Below are 22,110 nucleotides of genomic sequence, written 5' to 3' on the forward strand. Positions count from 1 at the left end.
TGGGCCAGTAGAACAGAAAATACCTTTATTTTACAGATGAGAATTCTGAAGCACAAAGAGGTTAACTGCTTTGCTCCTCGCTGGCCTCAGTCTCCCCATCTGAGGATGGGTATGTGGACAGGATGTTGCCCAGCCTGATATCTTGGGGCTCTGGTTCGCCCTCTGCCTGGGTATGGGGAGCAGGCGCTGGCATTCTAGGCTGCCATGGTTAGGAATAGGAAGTGACTTAGAGCAGTGCAGGGGGCCTGGAAGTGCTGCTCGCCCAGAGACATGGTCTGCCATTGCAGGAGGGGATAAGCCCCCTGGCACTTCAGGAAGAACCCTAGCTAAACCCCAGAGCTCCGGCCTGCCTGCTGCGGACCTGCCCCTGTGTGGGTCTCCTTTCCATCCCCATGGCCAAGGCCACACCATGCTGGGCCCTGCTTCTCTCTCAGGGGCCTGTCTATAGCCTGGCCTCCCCACCTACATCCTGGGCCTCCTTTCCCGTTGACCTTCTCATACATCATCGCACCCCCTCTCATGCCTGAGTTCTTAGCCTGGCTTTCAGGGCCAGCCGCAACCCAGCTGTGGCAATTTTTCTCTACTTCCTCTTCCCTCTCCCCTGCACTCTGTCCTCCAGACCTGCCTAGATGATTTCTTCCTCCAGAATAATCTTTCCTCCCCCAAACCTTCCACCTCCTCCATCTCTTGAAATCACAATCTACCCTTTGAGATCCCGCTTTGAGGCTACTTCCTCCATGCAGCCGTCCCTGCCTGGTGTGAACGAATCACTCCCTTTGAGAGCAGGTCTTGCTGCCTTGTACCGAGGTCTCAGCTTCTCACCTTCACCAGGCCGACCTCTAGGACAGATTCCCATCTCACTCCTCACTGCCCTTTGGTCAGGCACAGGGAAGGTGTGTGAGTAAAGTTGGAACGGAGGACACACCTGAACAGGACACCCAGGGCTGGAGAGTGGGTCACTGCCCGAGGGAGGGGTGGTGGGCAGGCCGAGCAGGACTTTGACATGGGACAGGTTCGTGCCTCTGCCCTGAATGTCCTCTTTCCCCTCAGAGCCTCTGTCTCCCATTTGTGTAATGAGAACAGCACAGCTCCTTTCTGAGGTTGTGCAGGAGCTTGCGCTGAGGAATGGCACACTTCAGTTTCCCAAAGTGGGAAATGGGCACTGTGTCCCCAGTCTTCACACCCTGAGTCTTGGAGACAGGTCTCGGGACTCGAGTCTAGGACTGCCTGTGCAGGAAGTGGAGAAAAGGGCTGTCCTGGTGAGAAACCCGCCAGACTGGAAAATAGTGTGTAGTGTTCCCCTCCCTGCCACTCAATGGCGAGAGCCAGTGGCCAGACAGGGCAGGGGCTTGCCTGGGCTCACACAACACAGTGAGGCAGATGTGGCTTCAGTGACCTGATCAAGTCCCATTTTGTTAGGTTGTCTCCCCTGTGGGGACTGAGCGAGCACACAGCCCCCACCCCACCCCGGGTGAGAGAGAATGTCCTGCACAGGGACACCCAGCTGCATCTGCCGCTCTCAGTACTTTCTCTGCAGGACCTGGTGCTGGACTGGGAGCCCCGAGGTAGGGTGGCCACCGCACCGGGTTGCCTGGGACTATGGGTTTCCCGGATGCAGTTCTTTCAGTGTTCAAACTGTGGTGAGCTGCTCACCCGAGACTGGGTCTGGGGCTGCCCCCTGCCCAGCAGTTTCCACCTCCACAAGTGTGGCCAGGTCCTTGGCTTTTCTTCCTGTCCTACCCAAGGCCTGCAGGAACCCCTGACCTGGAACACCCTTTCAGAAGCTCCTCTCCCCTGGCCACTTGCTTACAGATGCTGTTTACAACAGTGGCTCCTGCTGTTCCTGCTCACAGCACCCTCGGCGGGAGCCCATTCCCAGATGAAGAACAGCTGCAGGGTCAGGCCTGTGACTCAGTCAGGATCACACAGAGCCAGGCCTGCAGCCAGCACAGCCCTCACATGCACCGCCGGGGGGCATCACGGCTGCAGGACCACCATTCCCCCAGGACCAGCTGGAGACCCCATGCCCCGTACACGCTTGACCCTGCCCACAAGGCCCTCTGTGTCTCCTAGCAGGGGAGCGGCCTGGTGGGATTTATGTTAGAAAGATCACTCAGCAGCCGGGTGGAGAATGGATTGTACACGGAAACGATAAGGGAAGAGGAGGGGAGAAGAAAGACAGGATTTCCCAGCCCTGGTGCCAGCTCGCCTGGTGGTGGCTGGAGTGACTCACTGGGCCTGGTTGCCTTGGCTCTGGCGCCAGAACCCAGGAGCCCGGAGCTCTGGGTGGCCCAGGGGCTGAGAGCCTGAGGTGGCTCTGAGCCTGGCTGTCCCTCCACAGCGCATTCTCCCTCCCCACCCTGCCATCCATTCCTCAGCACACGGCACGTCAGAGAGACAGGGGCCTGGGAGGTCACAGTACACCCACAAAAGGACAAAGAGACACGCTTTAAGCATCTTATTAGGTGGTGACTTAGGGAGCAGATGGAGGATGGGGTATGGGATAGAAGGGGATAAATACATTAACAGAATCAAAACCACAAATAACCAGGCAGCCACCAAATGGAGTTTCTGCCCTTTCCAGTCCCCTCTGGCTTCTGACCTTCCTTGCTATGGCTCCAGCCAGGGCATTTCCAGTCCTGGGTCACTGCATCAGCATCTGACCTTTAGTCTTGCCCCTGGCTCCCCTGTGCCTCAGTAAGTGCCAGTGCCCCTCTGCCTGGCATCCCCAGCCCTGCAGAGCTGGTCCTGCCAACTCCCCCCCAGGCTCCACCCACCCCGTGCCCTCCCACCTTTTCCTTCTCCCTGTGCCGCATCCTGCCCTGCTATGCCCTTGCTGATTCTGGCCTATCCTTCGGGCCCTGCTCAGGTTCCATCTCAGAAGGCCACCACCATTTCCCCCAGCCCCTTCCTCATCAGCCAGCTCAGCGCCAGCCCAGATCGGGCATCAGGAAAGATGTGCAGGTTGGAATTGACTGTGTCCCCTGAATGATGAAGCCCCAGCTGTTCAGCCCTCCCCTGTTCATATGGCAAAGGGCAGTGGTGGGGGGTGTCTTCCCTTGAGAGGGGAGAAGAGGTTGAGGAAGGGAGGTAGGGGAAAGGGGGCTTTGATTGGCAGGGAATGGGTGAGGGCGTCACTGGCTCCTTCGGCCGGCACTGGGTGATACCCACTCTGCCAGGCACAGTATGGGGTATGGGGCAGTGGGGCACAGGAGAAGGACCCCCAGTAGGCATTCCTGTGTTTTTCCTTCACTCCCACCACTGGCTGGCCACCAGAAAGAGTTGAGGCTCTCTCCCACTTGGCCCTGGAACCCAGCCCCTCCACGTCCACATGTGAGCCTGGCAGTCCAAGTCCTGTGGACGTTCTTATGGTGTATCTGGTCTAGTCTTGTCCTTTTCCAGTCCGTTTCCCATGTGGCAGCTAGATGGGGCTCCCCGAGACAGCCATGACCAAGTCCTTCCCCTGCTCAGCACCCTTCCACACCCCCCATCACCTTAGGATGAAGCCAGACTCCTGCACCTGGCATCCTGGGGCCTCTGGTGGGATCCTCTGCAGCCTCATCCGTGATCCCTGCCCCACACCCCTTCCCTCCCCTTTTTTTCTGAGCACGATGCCACCCTCCGCAGGGCTGAAAACGTCCCCCTAGGAATGGTCTCTGGCTGGCGTCTCCCCTTCTCAGGTGCAGAGGAAACCTTGCAGGTGTGTGCTTGGTTGGGATGTTGGGGTGCCACACAGCTGTAGGACCTTCTTGTGGACTGCTCCAAGTGTTGAGACACTCTGAGTATCAAGCCCGCAAGTGTCCTGAGAGCTAGAGGAGGAGGCTGAGATCAGAGAAGTGGAGGCTCGCAGAAGGTCACACAGCCTGTGTGTGACAAAGTCTAGTGCTTGGACCCAGCCTGGGGCACTTTCCCACTCTGCCTCCCTCCCCCCAGGTCAGCCCCCCTGGGTATGTGGTGTCCAGCTGGACAGGACTACAGCTGTGAAGGGCCCTGATCTGCTGGGACCTGGGTCACCACATTCAGCCAGTCCTTTTGTTTACCTTTTTACTGAAGCATATGTAACTGATCTACAGACAGGTGCGTAGGTCATAAGTATAGAGTTCAGTGGATTTGCACAGGGACCACACCCATGTAAACACCACCCAGATCAAGAAGTAGTTTTACCAGAACCCCAGAAGCTCTCTCACACCCCTTCCAGTCTCTACCCCCAAGATAGCCAAGTCCTGCTTTCTGTTCACTGTAGATGAATTTTGCTGGCTTTGCTTGTCTAAAAAAAAAATAGATCTTTTTAACAGATAAAAATTGCATATGTTTATCATGTACAACGTAATATTTTGAAATGCATATACATTGTGGAACGGCTAAATCGAGTTAATTATCACATGCATTACCTCACATACTTTTTTGTCCTGAGAACACTCAAAATCTGCTCTCGGCCAGGAGTGGTGGCTTACGCCTGGAATCCCAGCACTTTGGGAGGCCGAGGCTGGCAGATCAGGAGCTTGAGGAGGTCAGGAGCTTGAGACCAGCCTGGCCAACATGGTGAAACCCCATCTCTACTAAAACTACAAAAATTATCCGAGTCTGGTGGTGGGCACCTGTAATCCCAGTTGCTTGGGAGGCTGGGGCAGGTGAATGGCTTGAATCCGTTAGAGGGAGGTTGCAGTGAGCCAAGATTGCACTACTGCACTCCAGCCTGGGCAACACAGTGAGACTCCAAAAAATGAAAAGTCTACTTCTAGCAATCTTCAAGAGTATGATCTATTGCTATTAATTATTGTCACCATGTTGCAATCAATCTCTTGAACTTACAGATCTCTTGAACTTACTCCTCTTATCTAACTGAAATTTTGTGTCCTTTGACATCTCTGCAACCTCCCTCCCCACCCTCACCCCTCAGTCCCTGTTAACCACCCTTCTACTTTCTGCTTCTATGAGTTCAACTTTTAAAAAATTCCACATATGAGTAAGATCATGTGGGATTTGTCTTTCTGTGTCTGGCTTATTTCACTTAGCATATTGTCTTCCAGGTTTATCCATGTCACAAGTGATGAGATTTCCTTGTTTTTATGGCTGAATTAGATTACATTGTATGTATATACCACATTTTCTTTACCCATTCATCCATTGATGGACTCTTAGGTTAATTCCATATCTTGGCTACTGTGAATAGTGCTGCAGTGAACATGGGAGTGCAGATATGTCTTCAACATACTGACTTCATTTCCTTTGGATTGATACCCAGTAGTGGGATTGCTGGATCATATGGTAGTTTCATTTTTAATGTTTTGAGAAACTTCTGTACTGTTTTCCGTAATGGCTGCACTAATTTACATTCCCACCCACAGTGTACAAGGGTTTCCTTTTCTCCATACCTCGCCCACACTTATCTTTTGTCTTTTTTATAAAAGATGTATCTTTTGTAAAAAGATTTAAGTCAGGCACAGTGAGTGGCTCATGCCTGTAATCCCAGCACTTTGGGAGGCCAAGGCAGGTGAATCACCTGAGGTCAGGAGTTCGAGACCAGCCTGGCCAAATGGTGAAACGCCATCTCTACTAAAAATACAAAAATTAGCCAGGCATGGTGGCACATGCCTGTAATCCCAGCTACTTGGGACGCTGAGGCAGGAGAATGACTTGAACCTGGGAAGGAGAGGTTGCAGTGAGCCGAGATTGCGCCACTGTACTCCAGCCTGGGCGGCAGAGCGAGACTCCATATCAAAAAAAGAAAAAAAATTTTTTTTTAAAGTCTTTTTTATTAAAGACATATCTTTTGTCATTTTTTTTTGTAAGATATCACACTTTTGTGTTTTTTATAAAAGCCAAAAGGTGGGACGTGGTATTTCATTGTGGTTTTGATTTTCATTTCCCTAATGATTAGTGATGTTGAGCTTTTTAATTTTTTTTTTTTTTTTTTTTGAGACGGAGTTTCACTCTTGTTTCCCAGGCTGGAGTGCAGTGGTGTGATCTCAGCTCACTGCAACCTCCACCTCCTGGGTTCAAGCAATTCTCCTGCCTCAGCCTCCTGAGTAACTGGGTGCCCGCCTGGCTAATTTTTTGTATTTTTAGTAGAGATGGGGTTTCGCCGTGTTGAGCAGGCTGGTCTTGAACTCCTGACCTTAGGTGATCCACCTGCCTTGGCCTCCCAAAGTGCTGGGATTACAGGCATGAGCCACTGCGCCCAGCCAATGTTGAGCATTTTTTTCATATGCCTATTGACCATTTGTATGTCTTCTTTAGAGAAATGTCTATTCAGATCATTTGCCCATTTTATTTTTTTTTATTTATTATTTATTTATTTATTTATTTATTTATTTTATTATACTTTAAGTTCTAGGGTACATGTGCATAACGTGCAGGTTTGTTACATATGTATACTTGTGCCATGTTGGTGTGCTGCACCCATCAACTCGTCAGCACCCATCAATTCGTCATTTATATCAGGTATAACTCCCAATGCAATCCCACCCCCCTTCTCCCCCCATGATAGGCCCCGATGTGTGATGTTCCCGTTCCCGAGTCCAAGTGATGTCATTGTTCAGTTCCCACCTATGAGTGAGAACATGCGGTGTTTGGTTTTCTGTTCTTGTGATAGTTTGCTAAGAATGATGGTTTCCAGCTGCATCCATGTCCCTACAAAGGATGCAAACTCATCCTTTTTTATGGCTGCATAATATTCCATGGTGTATATGTGCCACATTTTCTTAATCCAGTCTGTCACAGATGGACATTTGGGTTGATTCCAGGACTTTGCTATTGTGAATAGTGCCGCAATAAACATACGTGTGCATGTGTCTTTATAGCAGCATGATTTATAATCCTTTGGGTATATACCCAGTAGTGGGATGGCTGGGTCATATGGTACATCTAGATCTAGATCCTTGAGGAATCGCCATACTGTTTTCCATAATGGTTGAACTAGTTTACAATCCCACCCACCAACAGTGTAAAAGTGTTCCTATTTCTCCACATCCTCTCCAGCACCTGTTGTTTCCTGACTTTTGAATGATTGCCATTCTAACTGGTGTGAGATGGTATCTCATTGTGGTTTTGATTTGCATTTCTCTGATGGCCAGTGATGATGAGCATTTTCTCATGTGTCTGTTGGCTATATGAATGTCTTCTTTTGAGAAATGTCTGTTCATATCCTTTGCCCACTTTTTGATGGGGTTGTTTGTTTTTTCCTTGTAAATTTGTTTGAGTTCTTTGTAGATTCTGGATAATCAGATCATTAGGGTTTTTTGCTATTGAGTTGCTTGAATTTCTTATCTATTCTGGATATTGACTCTTGTCAGATGCCTAGTTTGCAAACTTTTTTCCCATTCTGCAGGTTGTCTCTTCGTTCTGTTGTTTGCTTTGTTGTAGAGAAACTTTTTTAGCTTTATGTAATCCCCTTTGTCTATTTTTGCTTTTGTTGTCTGTGCTTTTGGGGTCATATCTAAAATATCATTGCCCAGACCAATGTCATAACAGCTTTTCCCATGTTTTCTTCTAGTGGTGTCCTAATTTCAGGTCTTATATTTAAGTCTTTAGTCCATTTGAGTCCATGTTTGCATACGATGAGAGATAGGGAAACATTTATTCTTCTGCATGTGGATATCCAGTTTTCCCAACACCAATTATTGGAGAGACTGTCCTTTCCGCTTTGTGTGTCCTTGGTACTTTTGTTGAAAATTAATTGACAAATTAAATGTGTGGATTCATTTCTGAGCTTTCTATTCTGTTCCATTGGTCTTTTGTCTGTTTTTGTGCCAGTACCATGTGGTTGGTTTTGGTTACTATAGCTTTGTAGTATACTTTGAAGTCAGGTAGCGTGATGCCTCCAGCTTTGTTCTTTTTGTTTAAGATTGCTTTGGCTATTCAGGGTCTTTTGTGATTCTGTATGAATTTTAAGGATTGTTTTTTATTTCTGCAAAAAATGTCATTGGAATTTTGATAGGGGATTGCATTGAATCTGTAGATTGTTTTGGGTAGAATGGACATTTTAACAATATTAATTCTTATCTACATGTACAGAATCTTTCCATTTATTTGTGTCTTCAGTTTCTTTCATCAGTGTTTGATAGTTTTCAGTGTACAAGTGTTTTACCTTCTTGGTTATATTTATTCCTAAGCATTTCTTTTTCCCATGGTAACTATTGTAAATGGAATTGTTTTCTTGACTCTTTTGAATAGTGTGTTGTTAGTATATAAAAATGCTACTGATTTCTGTGTATTCTTTCTATACCTATTTTGTTTAGAATTTTTGTCATGAAAGAATGCTGAATCTTGTCAAATGTGTTTTTTTAATTCAGTGAGATGATCTTATGTTTTTTGCCCTTCGTTCTGTTAGTATTGTGTATCATGTTTATTGATTTGCATATATTGAACCATCCGTGCATCCTTGATATAAATCTTACTTGATCATGGTGAATGATCCTTTTAATGTGCTTTTGAATTATTTGCCTTATTATTATTATTATTATTCCTAGAGGTTGGGTCTTGCTATCCTCCTGAGGCTCTTGAGTAGCTGGGACTACAGGCATGCACCATCACACCCAGCTTGTTTGTTAGTATTTTGTTGAAGGTTTTGCATCTATGTTCATAAGGCATATTGGCCTGTAATTTTATTTTCTTGTAGTGTCTTTATCTGGTTTTGGTAATGGGGTAATGCTGGCCCTGCTTTTCTATTTTACTTAAGTAGAATCATGTAATATTGCTTCTTTTGCTTAATATGCTTGTAAGATCCATCCATGGGGTTGTGTGCAACAACATTTTTCATTTTCATTATTGTTTACTATTCTATTACATGAATATACAAGAACTTATTGATCCATTCTTTTGTTAATGAACATTTAGCTTGTTTCTCATTTTCAGCTCTAACAAATACTACTGCAATAGACATTCTTGTACATGGTTTTTGCTGAATATGTGCATACATTTCTATTGGACATATTCTTAGAATTACTAGATTACTAGATTATATGAACACATGATTATATTGTTTCTTCAGGTTTTCTAGATATAGTCAAATGGTTTTGCAAAGTAATTATACCAATTTATCCTCCTACCACCAATGCATAAGAGCTCTACTTGGGACTGTGTGTGTTTGTGTCTGCGTGTGTTTCACTTTAGTCATTCTGATGGGGGCATAGCGGTATCTCATTGTGGTTTTAATTTGCATTTCCTTAATGATTAGTGAAGTTGAGCACTTTTTCTTCCCTTTTTAGGCCATTTGGGTATACTGTTTTTCTCATGTTCTTTCCTAAAAGCATTATTGTTTTACTTTTCAATTAGATTTGAAATCTATCTGGAATAAGTTTTGTATACGGTTTGAGGTAGGGGTAAGATGACTATTTTTCCTTATGGATAGCCAATTGACCCAGCACCATTTATTGAAAAGATAAATCCTTTCCCTAGTGTATTGTGGCAGCTCTTTTGTCGTGTATCAGGTGTCCTTATACTTGTGGCTTATTTTTGAACTTTATATTCTGTTCCACTGGTCTGTGAGACAGTACCCCATGAGCTTTGTGATCAGCCTTGTTACTTAGTGTAAGTCCTCCAGCTTGTTGTCTTCAAATGGCTCTGCTTATTCTGGGCCCTTTGTGGCTTTGAGGCCCGTGGTGGCTTTGAGGCCCTCTTGCTTCTGGGCTTGGGCTCAGCTGTATCCTTGGTTCTTATCATACCCCTGGGGCTGATGCTGGCTCCATGACCCCGTCTCTCAGAGGCTCAGAGGGGTAAGTGACTTGCCCCTCCACACAGCTCTGGAGCCTGGCCTTGGCTTCTGCCTCAAGGACAAATTCCTTGGTGTTCCCATCTACAAAATGGCTTAGGTGGTCCAGGGAAGGCTCACGGGTATCAGGCCACTGGAAGATGAGGTCTTATTCTATCCTGTACACAGCCAGGCTGTCCCTGCCACCTCCAGCAGGTCCAGGGAACAGCAGACTAGGCCACACAGCCTCCTGGAAGAGGAGTACCAACCATGTCCCAGGTGAGGACAGACTAAGCTCCCCTAAGGCAGGCCTAGGAACAGATGCCACTTTCTTTCTGTCATCTGTCACCTTAGAGGCTGGAACCCAGTAGGGCTCAGAGGAGGCTTGCTGATTGACAGCTCAGAGGGGTTCCCACCTTGCCCAAGGACACACAGCAGCTAAATGATGCAGTTGGGATGCAAACTCAGATCTGACTGACCTGCCAGAAGTCTGGGTTCCTGAAGCTCCCTGGTGAGCACCCCCAGCCCCCTCATTCTGATCCAACTCAGAACTTCCACTCTTGGTCCACAGAGGCCTCGCTGTACAGGCTGGGTCTGGCTCACCGCTGCCCTGGCCACAGGAGGAGGAAGGCTGATACCAGTGAGGCTTCCCTGGAGATGATGACCAACTAAGCCATTTTGTAGATGGGAACATCAAGGAACTTGTCCGGAGTCTGCAGCCTCTTATGCAGATCTCAAGCCTTCAGACTTCGTTTCCTAGGCTTCCCAAAGCAGGGCCCAGGTTAGCACTGTGTTCATTTTAGGGGGTGCCCTGATGTGGTAATAAAGATGGCTTTCGTCCCTCTGAGCCTTCGCGTGAACTGTTTCCTTTGCCTGGAATGGCCTTTCTCTCCTGCCTCTGTGGCTGGGCTTGTGTGGAGGCTTCCCTGCTTTCCTCTTGCTGAATGAGACATACTTCATTTGGCCTTGTGTCTGCTGGCCACACTAGACCAACTCAGACAGGAACCCCAAGTTGTGGTAGCCCCCCCATGCCTGGCAGGGGTCTGGACACATCGTGGCTGAAGCCCAGATGTCGACTGCCTGTCGACATTTTGTCAGTCCTCAGGGCACAGAGCATGAAAGGATACAGAGTGCTGCTCTGCATGGTGGGGTATTATTTGCGCCTCACAGTGGCCCAGAGGCCCTGGCACATTGTCTCTTCCAGACAAGGACCATGCAGACCAGTGAGGTGATGCGGCCTGTTCAGGGCAGCGGGGGCCCGTGCTGAGTCTCAGGAGCTGGAGAAGGGCGGGGCTGCAGCAGAATGTGCTAGGGCTACAGCCTAGATAGTGGGGGTGTGGGCACCGGCTGGCACCCAGCTATCAGGGAGAGGAGGAGAGGAGAGCCAGGCCTGCACCAGGGTGAAGGGGTGGGCCCTGCTGCAGCAGACCTGAGTGCTGGTGGCTGTGATGTGGAAAACTGATTCCCCTTGGGAGCCTCCGCCACTCTCTGAGCCTTTTTCTCTTCTTGGAGGAATTCCACCTGCACTCACGTTTATTGGTTCATGCAACACAGCTACTCAGTCCCTGGAGCCCCACATTGGACCCTGGGATAGAGAGAGGAGCTGGACATGGCCCCTGCCCCGGAGGGGCATGGGGTAGGCTGGGGAGGCAGACAAGTCATGTGCAGATGGGGTACAGTGTTAATGGGTGCTGTCCCAGGGGCACCAGCATGGCAGAGGAGCACTGTGTGCAGAGGCCCTGAGGAAACAGTTTTGCGGGAGCTGCAAGGAGCTCTAAGCCCTGGAGCTTCAGCCCAGGGTGGAGAATGGTGGGGATGAAACTGGCAGGAGGGGGGAAGAGGGCAGGCGCACAGGGCAGCTGGGAAGCTCAGGTGGTCCTGCTTGGCCCAAACAGCTGAAAACACCAGGGAGACAGGAAGTGCTGCGGGCCTAAGCTCAGGCTCAGAAAGAAAAGCCCTGGGTGGAGCAGCTTGCCTGCCTTGTGGTCTGTCTGTGGCCTTCAGTGCTCTGCCTGGAGCTAGCAGAGGACAGCTGACCCTATGGGGGTGTTGGCCCCATAGATACACTGGGAGGTGACCTTGGGGCAGATGGAGGGTGCAGAGGGCAGTCTGCAAGGGCTGGGGCCAGAAGAACCTCACGTAAGTAGGCCAAGGTCAGCCTGGCAGGCGGGTAAGGCTGGAGGAATGGGGCAATGGTATCAGACCCTCAGCCAGCCAGGCCTGGCCCTGTGTAGCCCTTGGCCTAGCTGAGCTCTCCCTTTGTGGCCTCTGCCTCCCTTCCGTCCTCCCCAGGAGTGGACCCTCCCAACAGCGTTGGCCCCTTCCTGGCCTGGAGAACACCCAGACCCTCTTTCTCTACCAGCCTGGCTGTGTGACCTGGGTGAGCTTGCTCTCCATCTCTGGGCCCTCTGGGCTCAGAAACACTGGAATTGCAAGAGCTGATTTCTGGGCTTCTGCTTTCAGCTTCTCTGATCTAATTCTTTGAGCTTAAATTGCTTCCTGAGCTGACCCTGCCGGAAACCCGTGGTGCTAATGATGCTCCTTGGTGCCTGTGCCAGAAGCCTGAACCCCGGGAGCTGGCTCTGTGGGCTCCTGTCTCTCCCTTAGGCCTCCAAGGCAGGCAGAATGGGTGGGAGGGGGCAGGGCTGCTGGCCTCCCTGGGCAGAGGGGCAGCCAGAGAAGTTAAGTGGTTGGCCTGAGGTCACACAGCTGCCCCAGTACGGATATGGGGGCAGAAGGTGAAATGGCTTCAGGTGCAGAGCAGGGGACAATTGCTGTCAGCTCCCTTGGCAGGTGGGGGGGACAGTGGCCCCTCGCCCTCCCTGCTGTCCATCCGTGCCCATGCTCACTGCCCGTACTCGCCTCTTTCCCTTCCTGTCTCTCCCTTCCCTACTTCCCTCCACGTGAGGCCCCAGTGAGGCCCTAGCTCAGCCACGGGGTGTGGGGAGACCCTGAGTGAGAGCGGTAGGGTCACACCGCCAAGGCGGTGGTACTGAAGTCGGAGGATCTGGGTTCCTGTCCAGACGCCAGATTTCTGGGGGAGCTTGGGCAGGCCACCTCACCTCACTGAGCCTCAGTTGTATTTTGTGAAAGCTGGCAGCCGTGTGCCCACCGGCACTGTTGGCAGGCAGTACACACGCACATCTGGCCAGGGAAAAGGGGCGTCTCTTGGGACCACCGGGTGTCTCGGCCCCTTCCCCCTCACTCCTCTTCCCGCTGGCGTGCTCGGCGGGCTCCTCAGCCTTCAGTTAATGGGTTCACGCCTTCCAGGAGGTGCAGCAGCGCTGCATAGTTCCCATCACTGAGCCGAGAAAACGGGCTCAGAGAGTTCACATGACCTGTCTGGTGTCACCCAGCAGGCGGGCGGTGCCGCCGGGGCTGGCACTCATGTCGGTCTTGCACTCAGATGTCGCTCCCACAGCCAGCCTACCTTGTCCTGGTTTCCGTCAGGGCTGGGCTGGAAATTGTGGCCTTTACCCCCAAAGGGTTGCACTGTTACCCTGGGCAGGCCCCAGGAAGAGGAGATCGGGTGCTGTGGGGCTGCACCACAGCCCAGATGGAGTTTGAGGGATGGGGTGGGGGGGTCATAAATGGGGTGGTCACTCAGGCGCTTGGCCGTCTGAGCATCTCTCGGCACACCTGATACGCAGGCCCTGCCAGCCACTGTTCCTTGCCTTGCCCTGCCCTGCCCTCTACCCCTACCAGGGCCCCTGAGGAATGGAGGGAGGGTTAAGGAGCCATGGGCCTGCTCTCTACGGAATTGGAGGCATCTATTCCGAGGTGCTGCGAGAAAGGCAGCATGGTGCGGGGAGGACTGGAGAGAATGAATGAATGATGCCGAGAGGGGTACATGGGGCAAGGTTTTCCCACACCAGGCAGAAATGTGCAGCTCTCTAGAGGAGGGGAGAGAAACCCGGAGGCACACGCTGCTTTCCTGTGGGAGGCACACCAGCCAGGGAGCTGCCAGGGCTGGCCACTGGTCTGATTCTGTCTGAGGAGGTATACGGAAGGCTGGTCAAAGGAAGGCAGCGAGGTGGGTGCGGTCTGGGCCAGGCCTGAGCTCTGAGTGGCCTGCGGGCCTGGTATCGCCTCCGAGCTTCAGAAACGAGAGAATCCAGTCTGGGAAGTCAGGCTGGTCGGTGCCTGTCCCGCTCTGCCGTATACCAGCTATGTGACCTTGGATAGGCTCCACACCTCTCTGAGCCTTCCTTGCCTGTACCATGGGGCTGATGTTGTCCGCTTCACAGGGCACAGCAGGGACCCAGGGACTCCACAAGTGACAGTCTTCTTGCCCTCTTGTCCAGGTGTTCCCCCTTCCCTCCCTGAGGCAGCAACCACCATGTTCTCGTGCGTGAAGCCCTATGAGGACCAGAACTACTCGGCCCTGAGGCGGGACTGCCTGCGCAGGAAGGTGCTCTTCGAGGACCCCCTCTTCCCTGCCACTGACGACTCGCTCTACTATAAGGGCACGCCAGGGCCCACTGTCAGGTGGAAGCGGCCCAAGGTCAGTGTCTGGTCCCAGCTGGAGCTGGGTGAGCAGGCCTAGGCCCACCCACACGGCTGGGTCTGCAGGGACATTGGAGTGGCAGTAGGAGGCATCCTTAGCCCCAGGCTGCTGAGAAAGTGAGGGTGCTGAAACGGTGAGATTTGATCTGGATGGGGAGCTCGGAGAATGGGCTGTAATCCTGTGCCCACCCCTGGATTGGTTGAGGCCCAGCCAGGCCTTCATCCCTCTCAGGGCCTCCACTTCCTCACAGGAAAAATGGGGCAGTAACCTCAGCCCCACTGAGGGTCATTTTTGGAATAAAAATGGGGTGATGTGGATATGACCGTTTTTAGTAAAATGTAGACTGACATCCAAATGTAAGGAATTTGCTTTCCTGATTGTTATCATCATGATTTTGAAATAGTCATTTGTGGTAGACATGAAAAGTATTTATTATGATGATTAATCACTAATAATAATAATAGTAAAAAAAATAGTAGTACCTACCTCATAGGGTGGTTGTGAGAATTAAAAGAGGTAATGCATGCCAAATTCCACACACAGTCTGGCAGCCAGTACGGGACCATGGATATTGATACTGATGAACAGGTGGCATCTCTCCGACCGCTCCTCTTGGTCCCTGAGGCTAGAGTGTGTTACACAGAAATGTTTGGCCTTGTGGTGTGATTTCATCCCCATGAACCCCGATTCCTGGGTATGAGGGTGGGGTTCGCTGCTTGTCTGTGGGTCCTGCAGAGTGGGGTCCCTGGTGGCCTGGGTGGAGGGGAAGCGGCTGGAGGTTACTGCGCAGGCCCCTCCCTGGCCTCCAGGGCTGTGCTGGTGACACTGTGAGGGCCATCCCCTCACAGAGCAGGAGACCATGCTGTCTCAAGGATGCTCAGGGCCGGAGGAGGCTGTGACTCCCACAGCCCAGTAATCAGAGGAGGCGTCTTGGAGGTGAAGGGTGATGAGGCTTTTGCCCAAAGGGCCGGGTGGGAAAAGGCAGAGGGAATAGAAACTCACAGGTCGGAGCCCCTTAGGCTCCTGTGGGCCTGCGGAGGGCCGTGCCCGGGATGGCAGATCTGGGGCCAAGATGCTCAACCTTGCTCTGTGGGTAGTGAGGTCCCTCTAAGGCAAAGGCTTTCAGCAGCCTGTGATAGGGTCAGATTTGCATTTTCCAAAGTTCCCTGTGATCCTCTGGGCTTTTTGGGAAAATGAAATGTAGTTTTCTAGTTTCCCTCCCAGGCTATCATCTCGAGTCCCTTCGGACTGAAAATACCCTGTAGATGTCCTTGGACTGGGACTCTTGAGAGGCAGAGAAACTGAGGCCAAGAGAGGAAGGTGCGTGTCCTAGATCGCCCATGAGCTGCTAGCAGGGGTAGGTGAGGACCCAGGAGCCCTGCCTCCCTGCGTCCCACCTTCCTGACACCAGATAAAGGGCCCCTGGTGCCCTTGACCTCAGTCCCAAGAGCTGTAACAGACCCTCTGGCCCTGTACTGACTCTCTGGAAGGCCCAGGAGCCTCCTGGCCTGGCCACAAGAGTTCTGCCTCTCGGGACCCCTCTCCCACGCCTTCCTCTCTTCCTTTGTCAAGTAGGTGGGGAGGGAGCTGGCCTCAAAGGGCCTTTGTGAGGCCTTGGCTGCGGCGGGGAGGGCTGGGCACTCGAGGTCTTCACCCTCCTCCCACTCCATCGCCCGGCTGCCCCCATCCTGACTCCCTCCTGCCCTCTGGCCATTGCCCGGATGGACTGGAAAGAGGCTGGTGAGGCCTGGCGCGAGCAGGCTGGGCCTGTCTCGGTGAAAGGAGGAGACGCCAGGTTGGCCCACTTGGTACTCTCCCGCTGCGTGAACCAGGGGAGTCAGCTGCCCTTTCTGAGCCCCTTTCCTTGCGGGTTCAGGAGCCCTGCCACACCTCCTCGTCTCGTTGCCTTCCTTGCTGGCTTACTCGGTGTCCTGCCCTTTCTAGACACGCAGAGCTGCCCTGTCCTGGATGTGGGGGCAGGTGGCAGAGAACATATGGTGGCTGGTGTCCAGAGAGCTGTGTGAGTGGAGCCCATGGGGCAGCATCCATAGAGACTCAGACCAGGCTGGGGTGGATGGTCCATGGCACTGCCTAGATTTCCTAAACCGTGTGTGTAGGCACTGCCTACTGGCTGGCAACAGGCCTACGGGACAGGCAGCCCCTGCCCCACTAATGGGATGGGGAGGTTTGTATAGCAGGAAGTCAAGCAGGCTTGACTCAGCAGTGAGGCAGGCCCAGCCCAGTGGGTTATTAGTAACGCCCAGCTGTTCACCAGTGAGAGGGAACTTTGGCCTCAGGCAGCCTTGTTTTGATGAAGTCTTACCTGTGACCGCCTGTTTACAAATGGGAAGCCGTGCTGCATGCATGCCCGTCCATCCCCTCCAGCTTCTTCTCTGAGTTGCTCCTTTTTTTTCCAGACGGAGTCTCGCTCTGTTGCCCAGGCTGGAGTGCAGTGGCGCGATCTCATCTCACTGCAAGCTCCGCCTCCCGGGTTCACGCCATTCTCCTGCCTCAGCCTCCCGAGTAGCTGGGACTACAGGTGCCCGCCACTATGCCCGGCTAATTTTTTGTATTTTTATTAGAGACGGGGTTTCACCATGTTAGCCAGGATGGTCTCGATCTCCTGACCTTTTGATCCATCTGCCTCGGCCACCCAAAGTGCTGGGATTACAGGCGTGAGCCACCGCGCCCGGCTGAGTTGGTCCTTATAGTGGCTGCTCTGTTTTTGGAGGATCTCCTCAACCAGGCTCCCAGCCTCCCTGCCTCTCAGATGGAATGCCGAGGCTAGTTTTTGAGCCAGAATGAACTTGACTACAGCCTTGGCCCTACCTCACTAGAAGTGTGACCTTGAAGAAGTCACTCCTACTTGGGCCTCAGTTTCCTCATCTGTAATTGGGGAAGGATAATTCTTGCTGGTCACAGTTTCTGGAAACTGAAATGACTTGAGGTATTTGTGGTGTCATACACATGGGAGACAGGTGCCAAACTGGTTCCCCTCTCTTGCTCGTCTTCTCCTTGGCAACCCTATGTTGGAGACCTAGAACCACTCTGGCTGGGACATCCCATCTCCTATTGACTCTGCAGGTGGGACCAGGCCTTGTCCTCTTGGGTGCTGACCTGGGCACTCGCCTTGAACCCATACCCTTTGCCCACAGGCTCGCTATGTTTTTGTTCTTTCCAGTACAGTGGTCATTCACCGGCCCCTCACAGGCCTGGCTGAGGAGATGCGTGGAGAATGGGGACTGTCCCCAGGCCTGGGAGCTCAGGGTGTCCTTTCTCCTCACTCAGGGCTAAGGCCCTGGTAGGCAGCCTCCTGTCACCACTGTGGGGGCGGCATCCCCTCATCCAGTGTGCTGTCCCTCCCACGTCTGGGTGTGAGCCTGGAGGGCCTTTGGTGGAATGCAGAGGGGACGAGGGGTGGGGGTCCAATGAACAGACGCCAGTTTGGAACCTCCAGAATTCCCCCGGGGCAGTCTCGGGGGCCCCAGCCCCAGCCCAGTCCCTGGGACTCTTATCCATCAAGCCATTTCCTGGAGATGGCCCTACTCCTGGGCTCCCTGAACATAAGGCCTTTTCATGCCACAAAACAGGCAGTTTGCAGCAAGGCCTGGCAGCGCGGGGAGGCGGAGGCAACTGCCCAGGAATGACCCCCTTCTGGGCATGTGCTCAGAGATGGGGTTCAGTGGGGTCAGGGAGAGCTTTCAGAGGCCTTGAAGGGTGGGGACCGCCATGGAGGAGAAGGAGGTAGAGCTGGGGGAGGGCAAGTCTTCTGCAGAGGGGATGGGCCGTAGGCTACAGCTCCCTTTCCAGTTCCAGATGGAAGTCCCACGTCCCTCCCGGACCTGTTTCCCACTGTCTAGTTCATTCCCTCTGTGATCCCAGATTCCAGGAGGGAGGTTACGGGGGTGAAGCTTGATGGACAAAGAGTAGGGGAGGAGGACAGACGTGGAGGGAGCCTCTGCAGGTACAGCCCAGGTGCCATGGATCCGGTCTGCTGCCTTGCCTTGCTTTGTACACCAAGACTAGAAACCGGAATTTCTTGTTGTGCCACAAAGAGAGAAGGGAGGTGGGCTGGGCTGTGGCCTGTCAGGTGAAGCTGGTCTAACTGGCTGGGAGGGGCTGAGCAGGGGAGCGGTGACTGCAGGTGCACAAGGCTGTCCTACAGCTGTGTTGACCGGAGAAATGGTCAACCTCCAGCCCTCAGGGGCAGCCCCTGTACAGCCCAATCCTGTGCACCGCTTTGTCCCCCCTCCCTCCCAGGGACCTGTCCGCAGCCCCGGTGGAACCTGCCAAGGTTTGCTAAGCCTGGAAGTTGGCAAAGTCAGGCCTGGGCCCTGCTTAGGCGCTCACAGGCTGGTGGCGGGGGCCCTAAGGAAACCCAGCGAGTATGCACAAGGATGGAAGGGAGCACAGGTGGTTGGGCACCTGAGGACCGCTTTGGAGGCAGCGTCTGCCTCAGGACACTTCGGGTCCCCATTTCCCTCCTGAACCTTCCTGCTTACCAGCACTCTCCATGCCTGCTCTGCCAGCATCACTGCTTCCAGGCAGCTTCCTCTGATTTATCTCTGGCTCCTGTTGTCACAGCCCTGCTTACATGGAGGTTCAGGGCCTGGCTCCTTCTCAAGGTCCCTGCCTGTGGGCAGAGACCTCCCCTCACTTACTCTATGACCTATGTCCAGCCAGTGGCCCAGGAAAAGTGGAAGGACAAACACTGGACTTGAGAAGCCTGGCCCCATGGTGGCGGGGGTGAGGGCCTGGGCATCCCCAACCCCTTGGTCTCACTGCTATCTAGTGAGACACCCCCTAGTCTGGGTTAGGACAGGTGCAGGGAGACAGGTGAAGGAAGGCTTTGTCACCCATAAAACCTAGCCCACCTGAGACCAGCCTGGACAACATGGTGAAACCCCGTCTCTACTAAAAATAGAAAAATCAGCTGGGTGTGGTGGCAGGCGCCTATAATCCCAGCTACTCTAGAGGCTGAGGCAGGAGAATTGTTTGAACCCAGGAGGCAGAGGTTGCAGTGAGCCAAGATTGCGCCACTGCATTCCAGCCTGGGCGACAGGGTGAGACTTCATCTAAAAAACAAACAAACAAACCTAGTCCACCTGGAGATTGCAGCCAGACCGCCTGAATTTGAATCTCAGTTCACCTCTTCTTGTGTGGCCCTGGGCAAGTGACTTAATCTTTCTGTGCCTTGGTTTCCTCATCCGTAAAAAGGGGATGCCAACTGTGTCCACTCACAGGGTTGTTTTGCACGGCGCCTGCCACATAGCAGGTGCCCAGACATCATGAGATATTTCTTCTATTGTTCCTTTACAGGTGCCCCAAGGTGGCCCCTGGATTCCAGAGCAGACTCCAGGTGCCACCAACCTCAGGTGGCTTCTCTTGGTGAGAGCTGGTGACCCTGAGCCTCTCCTGGCAGTGGGAACATGCCTGGCTGCCTTCTGCTCTGTCTGCTCCTTCCCAGGCTGCACGATTGCCCCCAGGTCCCTGCTATTCCACAGCAAGTCAGGGTGATGGAATCTGGGAATCGCGACTCCCGAGCTCCGCCTGTCTCTCAAGGACTGGAGAAGTGTCTGGGGCCAGAGCCCTGTTCTGGGGCCCAGATCTGGTTGGATCTGCACCTCAGGTCTGCCCCAGCTGTGGTGCTCAGTGTGGGGAGACCCTGGTTGGGAGCCCAGCAGACCTAGGGCGTCCCATCGGATTGGCCCACTTACTTGCCTTGTTACCTTGGACATCACTGCCCTGTCCTGGGCTCACCCTCCTCCTCTGTAGGATGGGGCAGTCGTGTGTCTGTCTTAGGACACTGGCTGGGAGGATCTGAAGTGGAGGGACACCTGAGTCACTTCCTGCCATAGACCCTGGTGATGGCACGTGGTAGCTGTTTCTCTTCCCAGGGATGTGGCTGGGGTCCTCCGTATGTGGAAGCCCCTCTCCCTTCCCCGTCTTGCCTGCCCTCCTGGCCTCAGGGAACAGAAGCTAAGTCATAGCTCCCTCTGGCTCAGAGGATGGGCTGGTTGTGGGGTGTGGGCCAGGGCTGGGAGGGAAGATAGGAGGGCAGCAGGGAGGGGAGGCGAGTCCCTTCTTCCTGCCTGTGCTTCCTGTGGGGGTGCCCTTGGGGATGGATGAGAGCAGGTGGCCTCACTGGGTTTCCTAGACCTGTGCTCTGCAGAAGCCGCCGTGCAGGTTGGCCCTGGGGCACCCTGTGGTGCCATCTGGAAGGAGGGGCCAGGTCTCAGGAGCTGCTCATGCCCTTGGGGGCATTCTAGCCTTTTCTCTGACCCTCTAAAACTCTGGTTCTTCTGGGCAGAGGTGACAGCAGGGTCCCCATCTTGGTGGGAACTAGGGGCCCTCTGCCCCATTTTCTCTTGCCACTGCTCTGCTCCGCGATCTGTAGAGTCCCTACACAGCCCTGTAGGGATGGTCATTTATCTCGTCTGCACGGGTGAGGCCCAAAGTTGCACAGCCAGTAGACAGGGAGCAGACATTCAAATTCTGTCTTCCTGCCTCTTCCGCCCTCTGCTGGCCACCTGTGGTAGGATCGCAGAAGCTCTTGGGATGGAACTAGTCTAGGAGTGCCTGTTGGAGTGGAGGCAGGGAGAGGGCTGCTGCCATCTGCCCATGCTGTGTGGCCAGGGCATGGTATTCAACCTCCCTGGGCCTCAGTTTCCTTATCTGTAAAAGGGAGCTATTGCCCACCTCTCAGTGCCATGGTGAGGATGGATTGTGGTGCTAGCAGGATGCCTGGTGCATGAAAGGCATGTCTCAGTGTTTGCCTGTCCCCACCCTCCTCGGTACCCACAACCCCTGGGGAGCAGTGGCTTCCTCAGCTCGGTGAGGCAATGGGAGAGGAGGAGGGGCCTGCTCTGTTCCCTGGGCCAGGGCTAGGGATCAGGCCAGGCCCCACCACCAGCTCAGGCCTTGGGGCGGGATGATTACAGCTGTGGGAACACAGGGTGAGCTGACCCTTCCTGGTTGCATCTCTTGGTGCTGGAGCCACCCATGGTGGTTTGGGCATAGCTTCCTAGCACCTGAACATTGAAGGAGACTTTCATTCGCTTTGGGTCAGGCCCTGGGCTTGGTACTTTACATACACTGATTTCTCCTCGCAAAGTAGAAATTATTGGCCATGCACATTGGCTCAAGCCTGTCATCCCAGCACTTTGGGAGGCTGAGGTGGGACGATTGCTTGAGCTCAGGAGTTTGAGACTAGCCTGGGCAACATAGTGAGACTTCATCTCTACAAAAAATTTAAGAGTTAGCTGATTGTGGTGGTGTGGACCTACAGTCCCAGTTATTCGTGAGGCTTAGGCCAGAGGATCGCTTGAGCCTAGGAGGTTGAGGCTGCAGTGAGCTGTGATTGTGACTGCACTCCAGTTTGGGTGACAGACGAGACCACGTCTCAAAAAAAGAAAAACAAACAAACAAACCCCAAATCCAACAACATAAAGAAATCGTTGTTCCTACTTTATAAATCAGAAAGCCGAGGCACAGTGAGGAGCTGGGATTCAGTCTCCAGTCCGAAAACAAAGCCCATGCTTTTGCCTTTCACAGCACTGCCTCGGGGGGCTTTTAAGGAAAATACCCCCACCGCAGGAAGAGCTGGAAAGCCTGAGCCAGAGCTCCTTGGGCAGGGTCAGGTGCAGAGGGTAGCTGGTACTGGAGCCCCCCTGGGCTCCCTCTCTCTTGGCAGGCAGGGCAAGGGGCTTCCAGAAATTACGAAGTGCTGGGCCTGAGAGCAGCCAGTTGCTCATGGATCATTCCCTGGTCAGTGGCTGTCCTGGCCGGATTCCCTGGCTACATCTCATGGAGCAGCCTCTTGGGCCGTGCCCGCCGGTCTGTAGAAAATAAAAATGGAGGCTGGGTGCGGTGGCTTATGCTTGTAATCCCAGCACTTTGGGAGGCCGAGGTG

The 22,110-nt window shown here is 53.1% G+C and overlaps 1 protein-coding gene across 1 annotated transcript in view; it reads left to right on the forward strand.

The window, feature by feature from the left end:
• The window catches only part of CAPN5 (calpain 5), a 58,395-nt gene that overhangs the window by 4,670 nt on the left and 31,615 nt on the right, over positions 1-22,110 (forward strand). Inside the window, exon 2 of the mRNA XM_023209339.2 lies at positions 13,996-14,195. Within this exon, the coding sequence (XP_023065107.1) occupies positions 14,031-14,195 (165 nt within the window). The 5' untranslated portion in view covers positions 13,996-14,030. The remainder of the gene's footprint in view (positions 1-13,995; positions 14,196-22,110) is intronic.

Source organism: Piliocolobus tephrosceles, chromosome 13 (assembly GCF_002776525.5).
Source record: "Piliocolobus tephrosceles isolate RC106 chromosome 13, ASM277652v3, whole genome shotgun sequence".
In the NCBI taxonomy this organism is placed as follows: domain Eukaryota; kingdom Metazoa; phylum Chordata; class Mammalia; order Primates; family Cercopithecidae; genus Piliocolobus; species Piliocolobus tephrosceles.